This window comes from Oppia nitens, unplaced genomic scaffold, assembly GCF_028296485.1.
Source record: "Oppia nitens isolate AA-2021 unplaced genomic scaffold, nextdenovo-longstitch-racon4-pilon3 scaffold3_pilon_pilon_pilon, whole genome shotgun sequence".
NCBI lineage: Eukaryota > Metazoa > Arthropoda > Arachnida > Sarcoptiformes > Oppiidae > Oppia > Oppia nitens.
Window position 1 is genome coordinate 5583548 of NW_026533221.1, and position 18161 is coordinate 5601708.

General features: G+C 22.6%; 4 protein-coding genes across 4 annotated transcripts; 1 reads left to right on the forward strand and 3 right to left on the reverse strand.

Annotated features, from left to right (window-relative positions):
* Nucleotides 1-1462: 1462 nt before the first annotated feature.
* On the reverse strand, nucleotides 1463-7693 carry LOC128957947 (1,5-anhydro-D-fructose reductase-like). Its single transcript, XM_054303762.1, has 4 exons — nucleotides 7181-7693; nucleotides 6403-6740; nucleotides 2645-3135; nucleotides 1463-1506 (listed from the first exon to the last, which is right to left on the reverse strand). The coding sequence occupies exons 1-4, from the start codon at nucleotides 7691-7693 to the stop codon at nucleotides 1463-1465; spliced, it is 1386 nt and encodes a 461-aa protein (XP_054159737.1).
* A 2012-nt stretch (nucleotides 7694-9705) lies between these two features.
* On the forward strand, nucleotides 9706-10398 carry LOC128957950 (serine protease inhibitor swm-1-like). The gene is made up of 3 exons (XM_054303763.1): nucleotides 9706-9727; nucleotides 9780-9971; nucleotides 10142-10398. The coding sequence occupies exons 1-3, from the start codon at nucleotides 9706-9708 to the stop codon at nucleotides 10396-10398; spliced, it is 471 nt and encodes a 156-aa protein (XP_054159738.1).
* A 779-nt stretch (nucleotides 10399-11177) lies between these two features.
* On the reverse strand, nucleotides 11178-12205 carry LOC128957951 (uncharacterized). The gene is made up of 2 exons (XM_054303764.1): nucleotides 12152-12205; nucleotides 11178-11990 (listed from the first exon to the last, which is right to left on the reverse strand). The coding sequence occupies exons 1-2, from the start codon at nucleotides 12158-12160 to the stop codon at nucleotides 11178-11180; spliced, it is 822 nt and encodes a 273-aa protein (XP_054159739.1). The 5' UTR covers nucleotides 12161-12205.
* Nucleotides 12206-13993: 1788 nt separating this feature from the next.
* LOC128957564 (zinc transporter ZIP3-like) lies at nucleotides 13994-16076 on the reverse strand. Its single transcript, XM_054303353.1, has 4 exons — nucleotides 15900-16076; nucleotides 14854-15392; nucleotides 14521-14788; nucleotides 13994-14448 (listed from the first exon to the last, which is right to left on the reverse strand). The coding sequence occupies exons 2-4, from the start codon at nucleotides 15310-15312 to the stop codon at nucleotides 14018-14020; spliced, it is 1158 nt and encodes a 385-aa protein (XP_054159328.1). The 5' UTR covers nucleotides 15313-15392; nucleotides 15900-16076; the 3' UTR covers nucleotides 13994-14017.
* Nucleotides 16077-18161: the final 2085 nt, after the last annotated feature.

Below are 18161 nucleotides of genomic sequence, written 5' to 3' on the forward strand. Positions count from 1 at the left end.
AATTTGTTTAATTCTATATTAGATTTTATTGTATTCAAATATTTTAATATTATCTTAGTGATAATATTTACAGTATTTAAAAACAATTTGATTAACATATTTTTACACTAATTATAAACATTAAAAATAAAAATATATAATTAAAAATTTAAAAAATAAATTGCACAATTACTGTAATACCAGTATATTTATATTATATAACTAATATTAAGTCAATACTGTATAATGACTACAAAAGAGATTAATTATTTTAATAATGATATAAAATTAATGTAATTATAATAATTTTGTAAATACAGTACTTGTTGTGATAAAATCAGATAAAAACAATCGCTTTCAAAATACTTTAAGTAAAAAAAATTATTATATATGTATAAGAAGTTTATACTTATAGGTTATAAGTTATAGCTAGTGTTTGAGCAACTTTTCAAAAAAAGGAAAGTTCCCAAATAAAATCTTTTAAAATAATTTAATAATAAAGACAATTATTGTCCAAAAAATAAAGAAATTATTTTATTTTCCCTCCCATAAGAGTGAAAAATATGTTTTATAAAATCACAATAAAAAATACTCAATACATTAAAATGTTTTCAAAATTAAGATAAATTCAATAATATTATTCAATTAATATGCAATTAACATTTAACATGTGTTTAAAACATTATGATGATATGTATTGGTTAGTTAAATGATGATATCAACAAAAGAGAAATTTCATGAAAGAAAATATGAAATTTTAAAAAAAATAAAAAGAGGTAAACATTTTTTTAACTCTACTTTTAACAAATACAACATTTTAACTATTTTGATACATTGTATAAATAATTTGTGTTAAAGATTTATTATAATTAATTATTTAAACTCTTTATAAATGATATTTTATAAGCAATTATAAGAATTATTACAATTTTATGTCAATTTATAAAACGTGTTACTTTAATGAATATCAATTTTATTAATTTGAAAAAGTTTTTAAATTTAAAAAAAAAATATGTGCAATATTAATATATTATTCTAGAAAGCATTTCCATACGAACTCCTTATCCAAATTAAATATTAAATTACAATTTACTTATAGTTTCAAATGATTCAGTTGACAAAATAAACTCAAAATTAGTCATTTAGGGTATCAAACGATTCATAATTATAGAACAACTTTAATTCTGTTACTTTGTTTCAGTTATTTAAGTGTAATATTTAAAATAAAAATCCGCTATTTTTTAACATATATAAAAAATTCAATTCATTTTCCTGCTTAAACTATTTAAATTAATAAATATAAAAAATAAAAATTCAGTTACAATTTTCTCAAAGTTCTTGAATAGATAAAAATTTAAATGCATATCCCATATAATTCACTTTTGATGATTTAAAAAAATCTAAACTTTATTTAAGAAAATATTTTTTTTTAAATTTTGGACGCCATTCATTTTTTCTATGTTCATGACAAAATATCAAAATTTTAATACTGATCCATATAGCTTATTTTTGATGCTTTATCAAAATCTGAAATCAAAATTTAAACATTCGAAAAATGTGGGACAAAAAATGTGGGACAAAAAATGTGGGACAGACAGACAGACAGACATATAGAATGCAGATATGTACTCCTTTCAGGAGTTCGTGAAAACATTTGTAAAATATTAATATATGTTAAATTTAAAAACATTAATATTAAGAAATAGTTTAGCTTATTATATTAAATATTTTGTTTTAAATTATATTTTTTAAAAATATTTCAATATAAAAAAGTAAGTATTATTAAAATTTTTTCAATATATTTCCTTATATACCTCATCACAAATTTTTGAAATCTAAAAATCAACATTTGGTATGAGTCTATATCTCACATATACTCTACGACTGGGACTATATGTAAAGTCGTGGTAGAAAACGATAGGGGGTTTCAATGTAATGTTAATTTCAAACATTCAAAAACTTCAATAATAGCTCTATTTGTGAATTCATTAAATCAATCATTTGGTTTAGGACTCACTTATACACTCATTGTATATAAAAACAATTTAATAGTTATTTGTATATTTGTTACTAAAATCTGCTCAGAAAATTGATTTTTGATACTTTTAGGGCTAAATGATATTTTATAAGCAATTATTACAATTTTATGTCAAATTATAAAACGTGTTACTTTAATGAATATCAATTTTATTAATTTCAAAAAGTTTAACATATTATCTACAGTACCAATAGTACAATTTATATTTAATACTCTTAATAAAATTTTTAATAATTATATGTTATAACTGATTAATATAATTAATTATTTTAAACTATTATAATTATTATAAAATTAAAATATAAAATGTAATATTTTTGTTGCATTATAATTAGGGGTCGTATATTCATAAATTCGATCTGAACACTTAGAGTAATATTAACTTATTCAATTTTATTTTATTAGCATGCTTAAATATACAAAATATATTATTATTATAATTAAATGATAATTTAATAACAAATATGATAATTATAAAATATAAAACAGCAAAACATTAATCTTTATATTTTTTTAATAGAGTATAGAAAAAATAATTTGAAAGATTTTCATTATCAATAAAATGTTGTTTGTTTAGTAGAAATTGAATGTTTGGTGACTTATATTTGAAATCATGAGCGGATGTACCGCTATATAAGCTCTTGTCTATCATCCACTCCTCTTGTGTTTCATTTAAAACATTACTAATATTATAATCGATATGTTTTGAAAACAACGGTTTCCTATAGTTTTGAATGGTTGGCCAAAGTGGACGATCGGCTTCTTTTCTATTGACTATTGTTTGTATTTCTTGTACAACAGGTCTCACCTCTTGGAAGACATGTCTGTAAGGAGTTATGACTTCTCTAATCTCTTGTATAATAGGTTTGGATACGATGTGACTGACAATATGTGGTGCGTCCATACTATTAGACCGTAAAATATTCATAGCTTTTGCAGACTCATGTCGTTGAGTGACAGTTAGATTACTGGATATCGACTTGAATTGTATGAGAAAAGATGTTTGAGTGCTGTCCACTTGTATTAGGTGTGGCCGACGTGTTGTGTAAGGCACGGGTAGATTATAGTCTGAGTATTGAACCGTATGTTTTGTGTTGACAGCGGCTGGGATTATACGGCTGTTGTAATAAATAGCAGATATATTTCCACAGTATATAAGTACACAAATTAATTTCCACCACATCTATTAAATTAATTTCAATAATTTTGAAAAAAATCAAAATTTAAACTGAGTTTGTTATAGAATTTTTATATTTGAAAATTATATTTAAAAATTAGTTAAAATTAAAGTTATGACCACATTAATAATTGCTAATTAGTTAATAATAGCTATTTCATACCTATAATTAATCTTTTGGTTTCATTTACTAATGTGGTCATCACTTATATCTTACATCTATTAATTTATTCAAATATAACAAATACCGAAACATTTTATACAAATACAAAAAATATATATTTAAAGTAATTTACTTACTTTGTAATACATAATAGTAATAAATGTGATTAAATTAATACTACTATTTTAAAATAATATTTCATATATTAAAGCATATTTAACAAATTATTATATTAAAATAAATTAAAATAATCCAATTGTTTGCAACATAAAACATAGTATTTTATGATATATGATAATATGAATTGCATATTAATGTTTAAAAATATTTTTGAAAATTATGAAATTGTCAGACAATATAAGTGTTTGTAATAATTATTCACAAAAATTGTAAATAAAATTCCAGGACATAGACAACTTCATAACTCAACAAACTTTTTTAACTTAATGTTAAACAACAATAACAACAACAAAATAATTTCATATAATACATGTTGAAAGTTATTTAGATTAATGTTGGCTATTGAATAATAATTTGTTTTTTATATACATTTAAATGTATATTTAAGATACAACTTAATGTTGAAACAGTTTTTAAATTGAAATCTTGAATAAAAAACTTGTAATAAAAAACACTAACTTTTATTCAAAACTATTAATTTTAATTTATAGTTCACATCAATTTGGTATATATATATATATATATAATTTTTAAAATAAATTTAATATTTAATTGTAAGATTATATAGTTAGTCACAAATATAAATATAGACTAGATTATACTATATAGTATTTTATAACTTATATTAATTATTTTATTTAATAACCAAAACATTTAAATAAAATATGATATAATGATTTAAATAAATAAATGTTATAACGAATTTATAATAGGAATAATATGTAATTATTTAGTAGCACAAACATTGATTAAACTAAATTATCAATTATTAATTTTTTAATCAACAATATAACGTAATAAAAATATACTAAATTAGTTTTGTTAGTATTATGATTTATTAAAGTAAGTTCAGGCAATTCCCTTAACAACATAGTATAATATTTACGTTATTATAATTCAATATTTATTACTTAATAATATCTATCTAAATATTTTAGACACGTTTCTACAATATATTGTATATAATCTATTGAATGAATTAAAAATAGCTGTTTATATTTTAAAATTTATATAGTAATCAATGAGTTTACTAAATGTTATAAAATGCTATAAACAGTTTGTATATATTTGTTTCTAATTGTATATTTGTGACTTAATTAAAGATATTCAGTATATTTTGATCTCATTTATAATTTATGTTTAATGCATAATAATTATATGGTTTTTTAATAAATATTAAAAAGCAATAAAAATCTTCAATAAAAGTTTACTTAGTTTTCACTAATGTTAGACACGATTCGTATTTATAATAAATGCATTTAAATAGTGAACTAATTTTTTGTTGTAAAACATAGAAGTAAAAATAAAATGCTTGACATTTGTATAACATTTATTTATATGCAATACAATTAAAAAATAATTTTATAGTTTTTATTTATAAGAGATTTATATGTTTTTAATGTTTGATTTGCATTCCCGGAAATAATGGAATACAAAAAAATAATAGGAAAATCATGAATTAACATCAAAACCAATTATAAAATGTTATTTATGTTAATCATTAAATCTAATTTATATATTATTTATATATTGTACTGTAAGTACTTTTTTACTTTATATATATATATATACTGTATACTAGTATAAATAATTTGTATTTATAGATGGAAAAATTAAATCTATAATATACAGAATAGTATATTGATGTATAAATTATATAATTATTATTACATTATGCATTTATCACTTTATAATGCATTTAGTAATATCATGATTAAAATATTAATTTAAACATTACAATTATAACACTATATTTATATATTGTAAAAACAATTTTTATAAAAATAATAAAAAATTTTATAAGCTGATATTATAAAGATAATAATTTTTCAAGTAAATTTTTTAATTTTAATAAACATTCTTAAAAAACTCAAAGAAAAATGTTAAACAAATTTTTATTCACATGATTATAAAAATAAATATTTTTACAAAAATTATAATTATGTTATTTTGCATTTAACATAATGAGTCATTAAATTTTACACATTAAATGAACAAACTATTTATATTAAAATTATTTGTTAAACTAATTTTTTTACTTAAATCATATTTATTGACACTATATTGCATTAATAAGTTGTTATTTTATTAGATTATATATTCAATAAGGCGTGGTTCACATATTACGTTTGCACTTTTTAAGAAATCTAGACCCCCTCCCTCCCCTATGTTCGCAATTGTTCGCATGTAGTCATTTAAAAAAATTACGTTCGCTTATCCCTAACCGCTACCCCCCCCCCATCACAAGAAATAAGATATTATCTAAACGCGAACGTTCTTAAAGTCTCTACCCCTCCCCTCCCCCTCGTTCGCAAAAGTTCGCTTTTGCTAACCCCCCTCCCCTCAAGTGCGAACGTAATATGTGAATAACGCCTAATATATATTTAAGATGTTTAAATCAAATGGGCAAATAGCAAGTTTCTAATAAATTTCTGTGAGAAAGTTTCTAGAAAATTTTTCAGGAATAAATTTCTATATAAATTTAACTGTATTATTATACTATTGGATCCCCATATCTATAAACTATAGCTATTGTAATACTATATTAATGTGACATAATACTATACATTTATTATACTATATAGTACACAATTATACAAAATGTGATACCTATGTATAAATTAATTATAATTATTTAATAATAATCAGTTTTGTAAAATTTTATTCATCATTCTAATATACAGTATATATATATTATATCATAGTTTAATATAATTAAATAAATAAATTTTTTACTTTAATAAATAATTAAAATACTAATACTTATATTTAATTATTATTTGTAAGAACAATACATTAATATTATTAATATCAGATTGTTATGATAAAAATCCCATATTATTATAAGGATATTCACTATTAAACCTCGCGATATTGAAATCAGTTTTTCGCCAATTTTTATTAAGTCCTGAAATAGATTTCATTTCATTTTTAGTGAGTTTGAAGTCAAGTATATTAAAGTTTTCAACCAGTCGTGACCTTTTAGTAGTTCCCGGGACGACAACTATATCTCTTTGTAAAAGCCATCTCATGATTACCTGAGCCACTGTTTTATTGTATTTATTGGATATATTTACTAAAATCGGTTCGTTTAGCAGTGTTTGGTTAGCCTTTGACAGCGGACTATACGCTACCACTTGAATGCCACGACTTTGACAAAATGATACCAAATCTTCTTCAGTTAAATAAGGATTTATTTCAATCTATTGATAATACAATATAAATATTACAAAATTTAGTATTAATGTATGTATTTATGTGTAAAATACTCTTTAATTATAAACAAATAAATTATTGATTAAAAAATTGTTTACACACTGTAAATGTCAAAAATTATCTAAATATTATACTAAAAACATTTTGTAGTAAACTTATATAAATTCTTTCATAAATATTATTTACTGTATTTTAGTAAAATATAATGTTTATAATGTTAGAGCTTTAAAGTATAAAATAAGATAATTTTTCAAATTAAATTTTAAAAATATTTTTATAATTTTGTTACTTAAAAATATAGTAGTTTTATATTTGTATAATTAAAGCCAAAACTATATATCATTTAAAATAGTAATAGTAAAATGTGTGGCAATATTAGTATGATTTATAATATTTAAAATAAATTAAAGCATTGATCATACAGTACCTGATTTACGACAGGTTTGATCTGACACTGAGTGATGAGTCGACACAACTGATCCACATTGAAATTAGAGACACCAATGCTCTTAACTAATCCTTTTCTATAGACATCTTCCATACCCTTCCAGGTTTCCACTACTGATATATTAGAGTCACGTGAAGTGTTTTCAGGTGTGAGGGGTAGGTCTTCACCCCCTTCTTCAAATCCAAAGGGAAAATGTATTAAAAATAAATCCAAATATTTTATATTTAATCGTTTCAATGATAACATGAGGCCTTCCGTCACTTTTTTACGGCTATGATATGTATTCCACAGTTTACTAGTAACAAATATATGCCGTCTCTTAATAGGACTGTTAGGTCGCGAAAATATTTGGCGCAATTGTTGGCCAATATATTGTTCATTCATATAAAAATATGAAGTATCGATATGATTGTAACCAATTTCTAGTCCATCTTTAATAACACTTTTAATTAATTTTTCATCGGTTATCGTGAATGTTCCCAATCCTATCATTGGGATACTCCGGCCGTCAATTAATTTTAATAAAGGTACAGTTGTTTGCTCTATACATTGTATATCAATTTTAATATCAATTATAATATAATACAAAATTTAATAAATAAACAATTATACTTACTTGATAAAAGTTTAATAAATAAATTAAATAAGATCAAAAAATATATATAATAATTGTTCATATTAAATATTTGATTTATTTAAACTGTATATAATTACATATAAATTATATTTTTGTGTTTGAAATTTACAAATTGTAAACATAAAAACAGTTTGAAAAAAGTCAGAATAAATAAATCTGTTAATAATATTTATATATTTATAATACTATATTTAATGATTTACTTAATTACCTTTAAGCTATTGTCAATAATTTATTTGTGACATTGAAATTTAATTTGTACTGTACAATTTTCATGTTCAAAATGGCAATCAATTTTAATGTAATTGCATAGTATTTCAATGAAAAATTATCTATTTTATTAATTTTATTTACTTATAAGTTATAGGCTATAACTTATATATAGGCTATAAGTTATACTTAATGTTACTGAAAATTATAATCTTTATTCTTAAGATTCTATAAGTCTATAACTAATAATATTTTTAATATAAATAATCAGTTTATATAAGATAAAGATATGTTTAGAATTTTTATTGCTATAATTAAATTGTAAAAATTGTAATATTATATTATTTTTATACTATTACTAAATATAATACTTGTATTTTATAAATATAAAAATGATTTAACTAAAAATATCATAAAAAATGTCATACTTATAATTGATGGCCTTAATTATTATGTTATTTTCACTAATATCTCTTTTCATCTCAATTTTTTATATAATTTTAAAATAAACTAAATTAATATAAAAACAAAATCATATAATGCAAACATTAAGTCATAAAATACTATACTCAAGGTAACATACTGTACTTAATCACAATGTATTTTAATCGTAAAAAATTATTACTGGATAATTATTTATTGAAATAAAATTTTAGTTTGCTAAAAACAAGATATAATTATTTAAAATAGTTTAAATACCTGTACAATGTACACATATAAATAAAGTAACATAGATATTGAAATCAACAATAAATTTTTAATACAAATCTATAATATTTTATAATTATTTATAGATTTTATAACATTTTAATTATAATCTAATTGTTTAAGTTTTATTTATAATGAATTTTTTTTAAATATTTATAATATTGATGTCATAAAAATTATACTTTACTATAATATTTAGTATTAGAATTTACATATCAATAATAAGTACTATTTTTATAAATTTAATAGTTTGTAATATCTAATTTAAAAAAAATAAATAATTTTTAATGTTAATAATTTTAATTGATAGAGAAGCCGCAAATGCTCAGTGATATTATATATCTAATATATTAAATATAAATTATATCATAATTTTATAATAATAATTAATTTTAAGAAAATATTTGCCAAATTCGTAAATTAGAATAATTCATATAATTCTAACTAATTTATTTTAATAATTTGATCTTATCTTGATAATTTATTGAAAAGTTATCATTAAAAATTTTTAATAAATCTTTTTTATATTAAATTATCCATAAAAATTATATTAAATGCATAGATTTTTATGAAGTTATTTGTATTAACTATATTAAATAATTTAAACAAAATCATTTAGATTATATAATTTTAATTTAAACAATTATTGATATTGCATTAACTACAGTACATGTACATGTGTTTGATATATTAGTATATGAAAATAGTAAATACAATTAGGATATTAAAAAATAAAACATATTTTGATAAATATGTTTTAAAACAATACATTTTATCATAAAAACTACTAAATTTTTATTAATTATAAATTATATACTAAAAACAAATTTATTTATTTTAGAACAGAATATAAAAATGACAATGTTAAAACATTTAATAATTATTTTAATTATAGCAAATATATTAAATTTAATACAATTACAGGTAACCCCACAAATTGATATTCAAAATGGATGTACTGCTGGTTAGTTGTTTGCATAATTTAAAATTATTAATATAATCAATTGATAATCTTTGAAATAGCCTGTGGTTTATTCAAGTGTACAAATGGTACGCAATGTTGTTGTCGTAATCCCTGTCCGGCCACATGTGCTGATCCAATACCATCGTGTTGTTTGTCATTAAATTGTGAAATCGGTTGTTTCAAAGTTTGTCCTAAAGGCTCGGTATTAGACAAATACGGAGGCAATTGTATACCATTGCAGTGCTGTCCCAGTAAGTATAGTTAATACAAAAATATACTAAATTATTATAAATTATATTTATATAACAATTTTGCGCTACAATATGTTATTAAGCCATTAATTAAAATTTATTTATTTTTCATCGATATATTATAAATATTGTATTTAATGCACTTTATATGTGAATTATAATGAATATAGGTGTAAAAAATCTAGCCCTGGTCAATTGTCAAACACAACTTAATGGTAAATGTCGTGGCGGACCAATAGATACAAACGTAAAGTGCGGTACATTAACTCCTGATGTGTGCGGCTGTCCCACAGTTTCCAATACATCAAAAGCATGTATCAGAGACGTGTGTCAGTGCGCACCGGGATATTGGCGTCGATTAGCTGATTGTAAATGTGTTTTCAAATCTGAATGTGACAATTGTGTTGGATATGCTTTTATAAACTAACATATTATTACAGTTTACATAAATTATTTAATAATATTTAATAATTAAAATATATAATAATACTGTATATTTAAGAAACATTTAAACAAATCTTAATTAATGAATTGAAAAATACTAAAACAATGCAATTAATTATAACAAAATAATTTTCAAGAATTGTGAAAATAATAATATCAATAATTTTATGGGTTTTAAATTAAAAAAAATTATATTATATTTAAATAATTATTTTATAATCTATTTTTTATGAATCATTTTACTTTTATATAGCAAATATTATTTTATTAATTTGTGATATTATATCACTAATATATTTTCATTGTGACAAAAAATATATATAAATTATATACTATAATCTATAGATATATATTAGACTTTGATAAAATTCATTCAAAAATATAGTTAAGTTGACTAATTGTTGTCATACTTTAACATTACAATATTAATCGTAAATGAAAGGTTGACTGAAACTATTGCAACAATTCATCAATTTATCTATTTTTTTGAATGAATTTTTTCAGAATTTAATACTCGATAAGCCATTCATTATATTCATTTCATCGCAGCGTTTATTTAGAGTATTACTAAAGAAAAATCAAATTTTATAAAATAATAATTTGTTTTGTCATTCCTTTATTTATTATAATAATATTATTTATTAATTTTATAGTAACATAAACTTTGAATAAAATCAAATTTATATAAATCTTAAACTTATAATTACTGGTAATGTATATAAAAATGTATTTAATAAAATACATTACAAGTTATAGAAATTATTACTTATGATATTTTCTGCTAAATTGTACGGCACCTCTGTTTAAATTCAATGTCGATTGAATTGGTTTATGTGTCAGTGTCTGGACAATAGGTTGGTTAACAACAGGAGCAATATTAACTGCCGGTGCGTCGGCCGTCCCGACTGGAAGTTGAGTTCTGGCTCTGAGTTTTTCAATAAACTGTTGAATATAAGAGTCAGTCAGTGCTGTTACAGATGCCGGTGCCAAAGGTTGTAAGTTTTGTAAAGGATTAGGAATGGATACAGCAGACGATACTGGATCTGCTTCTACTGCAGATGCGGGTGCAGCGCCTGCGGCAACATTTGTATGTACAGCTTCTTCAACCGGTCGCACTTCTTGAGTAACGCGACGGTATGGTTGAATGATTTCACGTACCTCTTGAATGACCGGTCGGATCACTTCATGTATGACACGGTGTGGCTGTTCCTCTGAACGAGTGATAGTCACTTCTTCAGGTTGAGATGGAAGGTGTGATTGTTGGACCTGAACAGGTGCTGATGAAGTCTGGAAGTGGACTACAATGGGAACATCGTCTGCTTTCAATTGAATTACTTGAGGACCAGCTCGAGCTTGAAGACCAATCTGTTGTGGTTCTCCATTCTGAACGGGAAGTATTTCTTGTGAATACACCACATGTGCCTCTGGTTCAACCACTTCTTTAACAATAGCTGCTGGTTGTGGTACAGACAATGATAAAGGTTTCAGTGATGGCAATGGAGATATTGGTTTGAATAAGTTATGAATGGATTGTTGAGAACGACACTGACATACAAATAATAATATTACGATTGCCTAAAATAAAACAATATTAAAAAACTTCATTCAATTAATGTATAATTATTTAAATATTATATAATTTTGTGATTTTTATTATAAATTACACTTTTAATATGTAATCAATCAAAATGATATATTATTTAAGAAATAAAAAAAGTTATTAAAAATCTATATACCTTAATCATTTTGAACACAAAGTATTTTGATATTAATACTATTGTAAATACATGCAAATTGATTTGAAAATTTTTAAAGATTAATTATTTATATGCTATTATATCCATACAAAAAATATTACTAGAAAATTAAAAATAAAATTAAAAATTTGGCTAACATTGAGATCACTTTCTTTTATAGTTTTATTTTAATTAATAAAAAATATAAAAAAAATCAAATTTAAATGTTTCGTAAATTTTAATTAATTTTTAAAATTAAATCATAGCGTATTTTGTGATAACAATTTTAACAAATTGTTTTAAGATACTGTATAAAATAGTGATGAATAAATGATAAATAAAATAATTCAAAGTAGTTTTATGTTTCTATAATTTTATATCTGATATAATATTGCAAAATTGTATTTTTCCAAAATCATCTGTGTCATGCATACAATTTTTTAGTTAAATTACTATAACTTGAATTAATATTACTTATTTCACCTTTAAAATTTGGTAATAAACTTATATTTTTAAACTTTAGTATTTATGAATTAAATTTTAATCAATTTTATACAATTTTAAAAAAATTGTTTATTTAAATCATATCCAAATACAAAATAATTTAATAATTTTTTTTATTAACAAGACTTTACGGTTGAACATAAATTATCAATTTGTAATCAAATACAGTATCTTTAGTAAATATACAAAATAATTATAATATTAAAATTAAAATGACCTAAATTTTCAACAAACTAATATAATATAATATAAATGAGACGATTCACAAAATAATATATTAGATTTTGAAAATATTAAAAAAATATTTACTGATAAGTTGATGATAAAAGCTTACAGGAAAATTGCAAATATTATGTAATAAAATTCATTTTAATATTTTACAATTTCAAATTTATAATATATTTAAAACATTTTTTAACTAAAATCATAAAATATAATTAAAATATATTTGTTAAACATATAAAATATAATAAATGTTAATTATTTTAGAAAAATAGTGCCTTAATAATAACATTTATCAATAATTTATGGTAATTGTAATAAAATGTGAACATTATAATATAAAATATTAGTTTTATTATTACCGTTAAATCTTATATTTTCCCCATATGAAAATATGTAAGTCACTGGAATAATGCGAGTTTTGTAATATATGAAAAATATAGTTTTTTACTTTGAATAATAATTTCCCCGTTTTTATATATTTTCAAGATTTCCCACCCCTTGTATTTGGACGTCTCTAGTTGTTCCAACCCCTTTGAATATAATATGTAAAAAACTGTAAATGTATACAAATGCCATTTATTGTTAAACACTGTTATAATTAATAAATTAATTACGGGTAATATCTAAATATACCGGTTTTAATAAATTACTGTTAATTATCGGTCAATACAGTTCTATATTCCCCCAATTTTGCTTTTCCCCAGACTCGTTTAATTTACCAGGGGTGGTAAAAAATGCGAGTTTTTTATTATATGAAAATGTTATTTTTTCATATTTTTTTATTTCCATATGGGGTAAAACACGATTTTACGGTAATCTTTATCTTTATAACAATTCATAATGTAATGTAAATTAATTAACGTAGTAAGAAAATTTTAACATAATAATAAATTAAGGTTAAATAAATAAATAAAACTAAGTTATAATCTACAATGTAATTCAAAATTTATAAATAAATAAACTATACTTTTAATTTAAACTGTGAAAAATACAATAATTCAAAATATATTACAATAAATTAAAGACAATGAAATGCAATTCAAATAGTTTATCGATATTTTCTATTTATAATTAAAATAGTTTCAAATAACCATTAATTAAATCATATTCCAGTATTTTACAACATATAAGTGTCTACTAATGTGAATCACTGGTAAACAAAGTCATGAGTGCCATAAACATAAAACCCATAAAAAGTAGAAATATCTTAAATAGTTTTTGTTTGTGATTACTATTATCACTTCCATCCGAAGTGTCCATTAAAAACTCGGATGGTATTAACTCATGAAAGGTTACGTGAATGAAAGTGCCGGCAGCCAACCCCTGAAACAGAGCTGATATGGATCGGCCTACAAGACCAGGTGTGATGCCCAACACGACACCCATCACTATTCCAATAGGTATTGTCAATGAAAAAACAACCGAAAACTTAACATTAGTCTTGACTGAACACTCGTTTCGCGCAGAGTTGAGACCCAAAGCAAATGCAACCAAACACTCGTGTATTAAAATACCGATAAATAAATGCATGGCTTTCGTGGCATCTTTTTGAAGACCAAGTGCCAGACCTATCAATTAACATAAATAATAGGATTTATTAATAAAAAAAATTATTCAAATAATTAATATTTTTAGCAAACCTTCAAAAACTGAGTGAACACTCGTCGCAAACATCAATATAAAGAAAGAAATACTTGATTTGGAAGTGTTTTCAATATTGAAATCGTGTGAATGCGAGTGAAATGAATTATGAGAGTGTGAATGATAATGGCTATGACTATGACTTTGGACAGTACTTCCGTTATTACAGTTATTGCTGACAATAAACTCATTGTTGGACTCCTTATCGCTGATGTTATGTGTGGCTGATAGGAGTTCCTGTGTTTGTTCATCATTATGGAAATCGTGCTAATCATATGTAAGAAATTTAATAAATTAACCAAAAAATTAATAATTTATATACAATAACATACACTTAATTCTTCTTCTTCATCCAAATGTAATACTGGATTACTTGAGTTAGACCGACAGCCCATCACGAGTGTCTCGAGAACGAGAACAAGGAATAGGCCTAATATAGTGGTGAACATACCTATTGGGAACATCACCTGATATTTGGCTTCATTGAAAAGCATTTGAAACTCTTCGTCAACATATGGTATGAGATTCAAGAAACAAATGCCGATAAAAATACCGGCACTCAAACAGTTACAGATCGATAGTATACGCTGTGTCTTAACATTGTTGGACAGTCCGCTATGTTTTGAGTTACCGGTGCTTTGCTCTTGTTTTTGTTGTCGAGTTATCAATACTATAGGTATGAGATATGACACAAAAGTTCCCAAATACATGGATAACACATACACACACTGCCAACCAAACAATGATAAATCAGACATTTCCACAATAATTAAAATTATATTATTTATCATTAATTGATCTCAAATTAAAGCTCAAAATTTCTACCAAAATATTCAAATCTTATTTAATAATTATCGTTACATTTGAATATCTGTAATTAAAAAATAAAATACACATTAATAATATGTTTGTAAAAATTGTTGACAAAGTGTTATATAATTTGATTAAAAATTTATTAATCATTGCATTATTAATAGATAACAATTTTATTAATCATTACTATGTATTATAAAGTATATCATGTTTATAATTATGATTAATCATAATAAAAATAAATTGTTGATCTAATATAAGTTAGTTTATAAATTTATCATTATATAAATATTATATCGTATTATAAATTGTAAATGTATTGTCAATTAACCTAACCTTCATATTAATTAATTTATGTAAACACAACTCAATATTTTATTATTATTAAAATATTATATAATATTTGATCAAATAATATAATCAAAATAATAATTATATGTCAATTTAATGCCAACATTTATACTCTATTTTTAACTATAGTATTATTAAAATATTATATTATATTTATTGCAAAAAACTAATTAATATTAAATTGTAATATTTATATCATTTATACCATACATACCAAACATTGATCATTGATTTGATTCACAGGATATTCAATGTATTGTTTGTCATAACATAAGAGTCAGTCAATTGAATTGATATGTATGTCAAATGTCATCAATAGATATAATACATACAGTGATGACAATCGACAATATTATTGAATGACAATTACATTGTATTTGATTTATTTGAATAAATCATTTTAAACGACAAACCAATAGATAAATCAATTAATTAAATAAATATATATTTAGTTTAATTTTATTGAATGTTTACGTCGACTCAACGCATGCGCAACCGGTTCGCAGGTGTTCTCATATTATATACTAATTGATTGTTTTAATGATTGTCCGTATGTTTAATGTTCTGTAAATTTATAGTCAATATAACAGTGTGTCTATAGTTAATGATAAATCAATATTAACATACAGTACTGTATTATACAGTATTACACAGTATTATATCATTTATATTATATTTTTACTAAATAATAACTAAATAATATGAATATATATATAATATAATAAACATTATGTACACTATTGAACTACAGTATGTCTAAATATACGTCTATACTAAATATATGTCTAATTATAAAAAATACAAAAAAATAAAAGTAATTCAATTTATTTAAATGTATTGGCATTGTTTAAATATATCGATAAGTTATGATTGAATATTTGAATGCAATATAAATGATAATATTTTAATATGTTTTTTATGATGTATATTAATATATAAATTAATATAACTAGAAAATTATATTTAGAAAATACATACATTAGTATTAAGTTATTAATAAATCAATACAATTAGTTAGAATTAGGGGATATTTTTAATGGGCGGTTCATAAGTGACAGTAGTTGATCCGTGACACTGTGCCGTACAATGGGATCCATTGATTTCCAGTGAGGAATAAATGGACACTTTCTTGTCGAGACCGTTGGTCGACGAACACCCGTTATGATCGGTTGCCGTATAGAACTCAAGCAATTGAAATGTGGATCCGGAACACACACCTCTCGGTACTTTACCTCTCATCATAAATATTGAATTACCTTAAATTGTTATACAATTAAATTCAATATATATTTACAATAAACAAATATATACAGTATATATATATATATATATATAATAACCATTTAGATTGATTAAGTATGATGGTGCATTGTTAGTTTTTAATGTTTCCGGATAGTCCAGGTATGTTATGTGGTATTTCAATACCTTATGCTCGAAATGTACAGAATTGCACGATATGTTCAATGTTTGTGAACTCATAGCAAACAGTTGGGTCACATTAGATCCCTGTTCGCAGTGAAAACATGTAGTTTTCTGCATTGTTGTCTCTGTGACTGGTGTTAAATCTAAATCATTTAATTAACATAAATATATATTTATATAATAAAATATAATTAATTATATTGTGCATGGTCATATTTTGGTTGCAATTTATACACTTACTTAAAGAAAAAATTTCATTTTGAATAACACTCGTATCGTTTTCACAAAAATATTTATTTATAAAAAATATATTTATCAATAATATATAATAATTGATAGTATTAAACATTTTATAAAATTATATTTATTACACAATATTATCGGAAATGCTTAAATACATAAATTTTTATTAAAATAGTTTATTATTAAAAATTTATTATAATGTCTTTAATGTAAATTGCTATTCAAACATTATTAACTTGTTTATTTCCTAAACTGAACAGAGTAAAAAATATAATTTTAATAAAATTAAAGCAGGTTAATTTGTAAAATGATCCAATTTTAACAGATATGTTTGATATTTGTCTAAATAAATTACAATGTTATACTGATACAGGAAATTGTATTTTCTAAAATTAGCCTTGATACTACACTAAAATAAAATAGTTAAATAGATGTTTATTTATGGCCATAAACTGGACAATTGTTACATTCATTTTGTTTGACACATTTGCAATCTCCGAGTCGACGCCAATAACCCGGTGGACACTGACAGATATTTGCGACACACGTGTTATCGGGTCTTATAGTGATATCAGGACAGTCACAGATGTCGGGAAAAAGTGTACCACAAGTTTGAGTATTATTCATAAATATCTCTCCTGTATTACACTTGCCATCAGCAGTTGGTTTCTGACATTTGTTTAAAGCTTCATATCTTACATCTATTGTAATATAAATTAAATGATACAATATTTTAATTAATGTTTTAATATAACCATATAATATGATATTTTAGATATACATACGCGGACAACATTGGTATGGTATGCAT

Coding starts and splice junctions, on each gene's coding strand:
- LOC128957950 (XM_054303763.1), top strand. CDS start 9,706: ATGGATGTACTGCTGGTTAGTT. Junction 9,728..9,779: donor GGATGTACTGCTGGTTAGTT/GTTTGCATAATT, acceptor TCTTTGAAATAG/CCTGTGGTTTATTCAAGTGT. Junction 9,972..10,141: donor ACCATTGCAGTGCTGTCCCA/GTAAGTATAGTT, acceptor TAATGAATATAG/GTGTAAAAAATCTAGCCCTG.
- LOC128957564 (XM_054303353.1), bottom strand. CDS start 15,312: ATGATAAATAATATAATTTTAATTATTGTGGAAATGTCTGATTTATCA. Junction 14,789..14,853: donor ATGAAGAAGAAGAATTAAGT/GTATGTTATTGT, acceptor ACATATGATTAG/CACGATTTCCATAATGATGA. Junction 14,449..14,520: donor TGTTCACTCAGTTTTTGAAG/GTTTGCTAAAAA, acceptor GTTAATTGATAG/GTCTGGCACTTGGTCTTCAA.
- LOC128957947 (XM_054303762.1), bottom strand. CDS start 7,693: ATGATAGGATTGGGAACATTCACGATAACCGATGAAAAATTAATTAAA. Junction 6,741..7,180: donor TCAAACCTGTCGTAAATCAG/GTACTGTATGAT, acceptor TATTATCAATAG/ATTGAAATAAATCCTTATTT. Junction 1,507..2,644: donor AGACAAGAGCTTATATAGCG/GTACATCCGCTC, acceptor TTTTGATTTCAG/ATTTTGATAAAGCATCAAAA.